The 8,443-nt window shown below is 43.6% G+C and overlaps 1 protein-coding gene across 1 annotated transcript in view; it reads left to right on the top strand.

Annotated features, from left to right (window-relative positions):
- Window positions 1-4,278: 4,278 nt before the first annotated feature.
- sephs1 (selenophosphate synthetase 1) overlaps window positions 4,279-8,443 on the top strand; it is a 29,232-nt gene continuing 25,067 nt past the window's right edge. Inside the window, exon 1 of the mRNA XM_007911341.2 lies at window positions 4,279-4,654. Coding sequence (XP_007909532.1) covers window positions 4,462-4,654 — 193 coding nt within the window. The 5' untranslated portion in view covers window positions 4,279-4,461. The remainder of the gene's footprint in view (window positions 4,655-8,443) is intronic.

Genomic DNA, 8,443 nt, shown 5'->3' with positions numbered 1-8,443 from the left:
AGAATCAATTTTAGAATCAATTTTATAACGTTTTTTCCTGTGACGTGCATTACTAAAGGAATGTCAGATTTTGATTTTAAAAGTTGATTCTTTAAATCTAAACGTAGAAAAATGTGCGTTTTGTATTATTATAGAATGTAAATAGTTTGGAATTTTGCTAGGAATTATGGAATTAGTTGAAAACTGGAACAAAAATTGTTGTAATATATTGTCAGTTACAGTTGGTTTAATATGTAAAAACTTGTATCCATCTTTATAATAAAATTTGTTAAGAAATGTATAACTGTTATACCAACTTATTGATATTGCACTAGTTATAAAAGCTGTCTGTTTCAGTGGTCAGCTGATATAATAATAATAATAATCCTTGCACTTTATAAAGCGCCTTATTGTGTCTTCGAGACTTCTCAAAGCACTTCACAGAATATACTGTAAAGTAAATTGACTGTATGTTGTGGGCGAAACACGGCGGCAGCCAATTGCACACACCAGTGTCCCACAAATAGTCATGGATTGAGTGACCAATTTATTTCTTTAATTTATATTTTAGTCCACAGACCACCAGTGAAGAAAAAGAGAATGGTTGACTTCATGAATTTGGCTTTTTTAATGGACAGTTCTATCTATAAGGTTTTGTAATACTAATAAACTATCTATATAGATATGATGTAGCATGATTACCCATTGAATGTTTATTCTCGCTCTTTAACTCCCACCCACCTCAAAGTTCTAAAACTGCCCGTGATTTTTTTTGCTCATAAATAGGTACTTGTAGTGAAATGTTAGTCTCCACTCTTAGTTTTCACTTCAGACAAAAGTACAATGCAGTATTTTGAGTGGCACTGATTTCAATTCATTTGGTAACCACTTCAAAAAGAATGCTTTTTAGAAAATGTAGTCAATACCTGCAAAGTCTTTTCATTGCCATTTGTCTTCTATTGAATTAAGGGTCCGCCCAACCCCCCCCGACAACACTATGTAGAACACTACATTTCAGAGTGGACTTTCTGAGAAAGTTAAATTGGATTGAGAAAGCAAAACCAGATCAACACTTTCAGACCAGAGGCAACAGGTTCAGAGTTGTGAAGGGCAATTTGAGGACAGTACCAGAAATATTTCTTTATATTTAGGATAAAGCTCAGTTGGAATAAGTTAACAGGAACATGAGGCACTAAAGATGTATCTTAATGCTGGATTGGGAAGATGATAGGGTTGGTATTCTGGAACGATATCAAAGGACTAATGGTTGTTCCTCATCTAAACAGGTCTTGTGATAGAGCTTCTATCAACATGACTTTTATTAGACTGTAACAGAAGTATGTTTAACCTACATCACATTGCCTACAACATATGATAACTATAGGTTAGAAGTCATTCTTCAATTTTTGCATTGTATTTTTTTCTTAGAAGGTTCAAATTGTTGCCACGATACAATTCCACAGACCCAAGTGACTGTTTTTCATGTGTGAGCTTGGATAGTGAGTGCCCAGTATGGTACCAAAGCACGTCCAGGTTTCTGTCCACCATTGTTTTCCATCTCTCAACAGTGTAGGATTAAAATGGCTGTTGGTACAGTAGTACTGGTTTAGAATTGCATGTTGTATGAGTCTCTCAATCCAATGCATTCATGTTAACACTGGTCCAGAGATTGTACTGCCCACAATTATCCTCATACAAATGAAACTTGGTATCAAAATGGAATCTTTAAATAGGAGAGGTGACAGTAGATTGTTTCAACTCAAAGATATATAAAGCCTTGCTTTTAAAGCCAATTAAGCCAATAAAGTAATTGATGAATGAAAATGTAAAAGATCATTCACTAATAAGCTAACGAAAAACAAATCCAAAAGCAGTTGTTGGCATCATTGTCTCAGGTATGTAACATCAAACTACACCTCATGAATGACAATGGAGTAGTCAGTGTTTCAACAATGTGTATTGAGGCAAACTCATTCAGACGCCATTGCAACAACTGATCACCAGGTTAAATGTGTACTGCCTATCAAAAACGTACAATGACAGGTTGCAGAAACGTATGATAGAAAATGTATAACCGAAACCTTCAATATCAGTCAGCTCCAAGAATGAAGGCCTTCGGCCACAGAAAGCTAATCTGGAAACAAGATTGTTCCAATAACTTGCCAGAATGGATGTCATAAAGAGTTGTCGCCTAGAAGTTGCTCGCTGTATCAATGATAAAACTAGACAGCTTCATGTGATGAGTAATGAGAAGATCAGCCTGCAGCTCAGAGATTAACCTCTGCAGCAGAAATAACTGACGACAAAACTTTGTGTAAGATTAATGGAACCAGTTTAGAATTCATTGAAGAACAAAAAAAAATGGGGGGGAATGTGAGAGCACGGAATAGGAAAAACCCATTGGGCCCATATAATCCACACTGTCATAGGCTTCAACCCTCACTCTACAGTGATGGATGCTCTCCCTGAACCCCATAAGTAAAAGCTCCACAGACTATTTATCCAACCCCACAATTCAAAGGTGTCGCTGAACCCCCCATCCCCACCCCCACCCAGGCTACACTTCTCTCTCCTCTCCACGGTTCCAGCAAAAGCTCTCCTGTGCAGTCTTTGTTCATTTAAGTCTTGACGTATCCTAAAACGCCCCAAACTCTGGAACACTCTTCCTCTATCCCTCCGCCTCGCCCCCCCCCCCGCCCTCCTTTTAATGTTATTGGTTTAGTCGATCATCGTCGCGCTCAGCCACCGTCAAGCACCGGCAATAACAACCACAACTTGCACTCGTGTGCTGACTCTGAGCCGGGCTGGAGGGAGGGGAGGGGCTAGGGGGAGGGGCTGTGGGGAGGGGGGAGGGGCTGTGGGGAGGGGGGAGGGGATGTGGGGGAGGGGCTAAGGGAGGGGGGAGGGGCTGTGGGGGGAGGGGCTGGGGGATGGGGAGGGGCTGTGGGGGGAGGGGAGGGGCTGAGGTGGGGCTGAGGAGGTGGGGCTGGGAGGGGGAGGGGGGATAGGTGGCCTTAAGCACAGTCGAACAGGAAAGCTTTCAGCTCTGGCCGGGAGTCGAAGCCGGGTCCTCTCGCTTGCGAGGCGGCGAGTGCCCTAAACCCGCTACGCTACGGGGGGGCTCCGCTGACAACTTACAGCATGGCGGGGACGGGCTCGCAGGGGCTGAATGGCCTCTCGCTGCTCCTGACCCACGACGGAAGCCAAACGGCCGCCAGCGCATGCGCAGCCACTCCAACTGTCAGTCCTCGAGCGCCCTCTCGAAATCGAACCCAACCGCCGTCCGCCTGCCCGCCCGCGCGCATGCGCACCGAGTGCACACACTGAGGGGGGGGGGCAGAGCGCGAGGTACGCGCGTGCGCACCGAACACACACACGGGGGTGGGGAGAGAGCGTGAGGTACGCGCACGCGCGCCGAGCGCACACACACACACACACACACACAGCGGGAGGTGGGGGGGGAGGGAGAGAGAGCGCGCGCGCCGCCGCGAGGTACGCGCATGCGCACCTAGCACACGCAGACCGGTGGTGGGAAGCGGGAGGGGGGGGGGCGGAGAGAGAGAGCCAGGTATGCGCGTGCGCACCGAGCGCGGCGAGTGAGGAGAGGAGGGCGCGGGGCAGTGTGGGAGTTTTTTTTTCCCTGTGGCCGAGGCGCGCTCGGAGGCGAAGGTAAGCGCGAGAGAGACAGAGAGAGAGAGAGAGACAGAGCGCGAGAGAGAGAGGGAATATGAAGGAAGGAAAAGAGGGAGAGAGAGACGGAGGGGTTAATCATAAATGCGTATGTTGTTAGAGAATTCCACACAAAAAAAAAAGAGGGTAAATAAATAATCCGTGTGAATACATGAGGGAAACCCGCTTGTGAGGGGAGGAAAAATAGCCGCTCACTTTCCTCTCTCTCTCCCTCTCTCCCCGCCACAGCCTCCCTCCCTCCCTCCCTCCCTCCCTCCCTCTCTTCTAACCTTTTTTTCCCCCCTCGTATCCATCTCCTCACACAGGTCGGAGAGGAGAAGGAGGAGGAGGAGAAGAAGGACGGACTCCCGCTTTCCTCTCCTCTCCTCTCCCTCCCTCCCTCCTCGTCTCTCTTTACTAACCTTCTTTCTCGTATCTTATCTCCTCACACAGGTCGGAGAGGAGGAGGAGGAGGAGGAAGGAGGGAGGGAGGGAGGAAGGAAGGAAGGAGAGAGAAGAAGAAGAGGAGGAGGAGAAGAAGGAAGGAAGGACGGACGCTCCCGCCGCCGCCTCCGCCGAGTGGTTGCGTTTTTTTTAATTTAAAACGTTGACTGTGTGTGAGAGAGAGAAAAAGTGAGGAAGAATATATATATACACACACACAGTATATATATGTGTGTGTGTGTGTATCCTGTATAAATATACATACACACACGTACATCTATTGTCGCCGCCTCCACCACCGTCTATTGCTGCGAAAAGGGGGGGGGGGGGTCGGGTCCGGTCCGGTCGGTCGGTGGTGAAGGCGACACCATGTCGGTGAGGGAGACGTTCAACCCGGAGAACTACGAGTTGGACAAGAATTTTCGACTGACCCGCTTCGCCGAGCTGAAGGGGACGGGATGCAAAGTGCCGCAGGACGTCCTGCACAAGCTGCTGGAGGCCCTGCAGGAGAATCACTACCAGGAGGACGAGCAGTTCCTCGGGGCCGTCATGCCCCGTTTGGGTGAGTTGCTGGTGGGTGGCTCTCTCTCTCTCTCTCTCTCTCTCGTGTCTCTCGGTGCCCTGCGTGGCATTGCAATCCATGCCTGTGGCGTTACATTGAGACCACAAAGGGCTGCGGGCACACATGTATTTATAGTTATAGTTATGTAATATGTGTGTGTGTGTGTGTGTTTGATAATAATCCATGCATTTGATGTGGCGCCTTATCAGACCGCCGAGATGTCTCCCGAGCACTTCACGGAATATACCGTCAAGTGGTTCTTGACTGCGTGTCTTGTGGGTGAAATTAATTGTGTCTGGATATGCACATCGGGTCTTTGGACTAGTTGCTACTTTTAATATTCATATATGTAGATATATACACAATGTGGTAAAGATCTACATCGAATGCAAGGATTCTTATCATATATTGTACAGTAATGGTGCCCTTGTGATTCGGGTCAATAGTGGTGGGGGGGAAAACATTCTGGATTAGGAGAGATGGAAGCATGCTTCTCATATATATTATATATATTTATGTATAAAAGCTGCCGCACACACACCACATAATATCCAATGGCTTTTCCCCTCCGATTTGTTTTACGTACAATTTAAGATAAATCTGTAGTTCAATAAATGCTATTGGCTAGCATTTTATTTTTAACCTTGCAAACCTAAATGCTTAGGATGTTCCCAGCTGGACAAGTGGTAGAAAATTCATCTGCTCAACTATGGCAGGTGACATGATTTTAGTTGGGAAAACTCCAGCACACTTTGGGATGCATCGGGGTACTGCTGGAGTTTTCCCAACTAAAATCATGTCTTGACTCTTGCAAACGTGCGCGAATTATCTCAGATTAGGTTTTTTAAAAAAAACTTGCACCTTTATAGTGCCCTTTACTCAGGTAGCGACTTAGAACACTTAACAACCGCGTTGCTTGACGCCGAGCTAGAAAAGGGGGGAAGTGACTGAAGGCACAGTCAAATAGGAAAGTCATCAGGTCTGATTTGAAAACCAGCAGAGAGGGAATTGGGGGAGGAGGGATTGAGGCAAAGGAGCTCCAGAGATTCAGGGCCTAGTGGCTGAAAGCATGGCCGTCAATTGTGGAGTGGAGGAGACGAGGGATGTGCAGCAGACCTATTCCAGATAGAGAAAGCGGCGGTATAGTAGTGAGTGAGTGAGCAGATTAGAGACGTAGGGACATGCCAGTGAATGAAGAAATTTGAAAGTGAGAGTGAGGATCTTGAAATCAATCTATTCTGCAAAGGGAGCTAGTGGAGTCTGGCAAGAACTGGGGCTATTGGGGCTGTGAAGACTCGTACAAGCGAGGACGCAGGCAGCAGAGTTTTGAATCATTTGAACCTTAATAATGGAGCTGGGGAGTCTCTAATGAGGCTCACATTAGAAAAATTGAGATGGGAGGTGACGAAAGAATGAATGAGAAATTCAACAGCATTTGAAGACCCACAGGGGTGAGCGTGTTGAACTCTCAGTATCTTGGTTTGGGGACTCTTAAGCATGGTGTCTCTATGTGTTATATACTTGGCTAATCATAAAGCATTAAACCATTGCCAACCTAACGTGCAAAATCAACACTACCAGATAATTCTATAGTGATGGGTCTTTTTAAAAGCTTCATGAAAATTATCTTCAATCCAGAAGTCTAATTAGATACCAAAACTGTGTAATATAGCCCTTAGAAGTTTTTTTTAATATTGGCGTCAATTATTGCAAAAATGTGATTTGAAAAGAATTATTTAGTTTTACAGACTTGAAGCTGAATATAACAGATATGGGGGATATGATGTGAAGTGTTATTGCAGCATTATAATAATAATAATCCTTGCATTTGAAAAAGTGTCTTATCACATCTTCGAGACGTATTAAAGTGCTTCACAGAATATACTGTAAAGTGAATTAACTGTACATTTTGTGGACGAAATGCAGCAGCCAATTGCTTTGTGTATTTAGCAAAAACAAATGGTTTTGCAAGTTAAGTTTCTTGGGTGATGATTCGCCTTTAAGAAAATAGCTGGAATTTAGTAAGGTTGTAATATTGAGGAAAGTGAATTAAATTCTAAAGCCATTTTGGCCAACAAAGTCCCACAAACAACTATGGGGCGATTGATCAATTTATGTGGAAGATGTTGGCCAGAACACTTCTCTTTTGCAACAGCATCAAGGATTTTTAATATCCATCTGAACATGAAAACTTAGGTATAGCATCTCATCTGAATGAGGACACTTTTCACAATGTAGAGATTTCCCAATACTGCACGTTCTTCTTAGGGCTTGAAATCACAATCTTCTGACCTAAAGAATAAAAATATTCTTAATTTAAGGAGGGCTACTACCAGTGACTGGGACTTTTAGCCATTCGGTTCCTATTCTCTAACTCTCCCAAAATCTCTTTCTCTTGTGCCTTTTAAAGCCCTCTTTTTATAACTTTCTCTATACCACCACTCTCTTCTTCCCACCCTGCTTGGTGCACCCAATTGTTATTGCGTAACCCTTCAAAACTTTATCCTATTTAAATGGTGCTGCTTAAGTGCATGCACTGTTAAACCAAGGACCTGTTCAGGTAGATTTTAAATGTTTCATGGCACACCTTCGAAAAGAAAAGTGAGTTTTTCCTGCTATCCTAGTTAACAGTCCTCCAGATAAGAAAATGATCATTCTCTTCATGGCAGTTTGCAGATCATTTTGGGCAAATTGGCTACCTCATTTGCTTATTGGACTACAGAAAACTTTGAGATGGTTTGAGACATTTCAATGTGACACGTTGCAATATCAAATACAAGGAATATTATGTTGCATGTTTTCTTGTGCTTCAAACCATTTACACAGATTAATTGAAAATCAATCTTTAGCTCTTTCAAATGGTTGATTTCTATAATCTACCATCACCTAATCAAGAACCAAGTCATTGGAGATTGACCAAGTTCCATCAAGTGTTAGAGCATAGACCAGCAACTGATACCTTTATGAATCCTGTCAGCAATATGCCTGTCTACCCTTCAGTTTAGAAGTGTTTGTGGATTCCGAAATAGGTAGGAAAGATACTCAAAACCAGAGGGATGTATTATTAGATCACACTACCAAAAAACAGTTTTGTTTGCATTTAATTTAAGCAGCCATTTTTGTTTTTTCCTCTTCAAGATTTGGTTCAGTTTTAATAATAGGAGCAATTGTACATCCTCAGTTCATCGTTGAAGTTATTTCCTAATTTCTTGTGTTAAACTACGATTGCAAGTAGGTGTATAGTAACCTGGTGCTATTGCAGGTCAGGTCCAACATTGTGTGGCCGTCTATGCCTCTTATGCTTTTTCAGATCAGTTGATAGATGAGGTTAGTCTCCTAAGAGGAGGAAGGGGAGGTTTACGTTTATTCATCATCCAGTTTCTACAAAGCATTCTTCCTTGACGGCCTATTGAAGTTCCTGCATCAGAATTTTCTTCACAGATGTTGTGTGCCCTTAAGTAGTCTTCTTGCAACTACAAAAATGTATGATGTCCAGTTGGTAGACTTGTTATAATTTGTCACTTGGCTGCCTGGTAATTAGTCTTAAAACAAGCACCAGTATGGTCATCAATACAGATACAAAAAAAACAGTTGTTAATAATCCCTTCAAAAAAAAACTTGGTCACTCAATCCACAACTGTTTGTTCACTGCTGTGCGCAATTGGCTGCCATATTTTGTCCACAAAATACGTAGTCACTACACTTTAGTGTACGTTCTGTGAAGCACTTTGAGACGTCTTGAAAATGCAATAAGGTGCTATATCACATGTATGGATTATTATTATCAGA

This window comes from Callorhinchus milii, unplaced genomic scaffold (assembly GCF_018977255.1).
Source record: "Callorhinchus milii isolate IMCB2004 unplaced genomic scaffold, IMCB_Cmil_1.0 Scaffold5, whole genome shotgun sequence".
Classification (NCBI taxonomy): domain Eukaryota; kingdom Metazoa; phylum Chordata; class Chondrichthyes; order Chimaeriformes; family Callorhinchidae; genus Callorhinchus; species Callorhinchus milii.
Note: the sequence above shows the minus strand (reverse complement) of the source record. Positions and strands in the feature narration are given on the sequence as shown.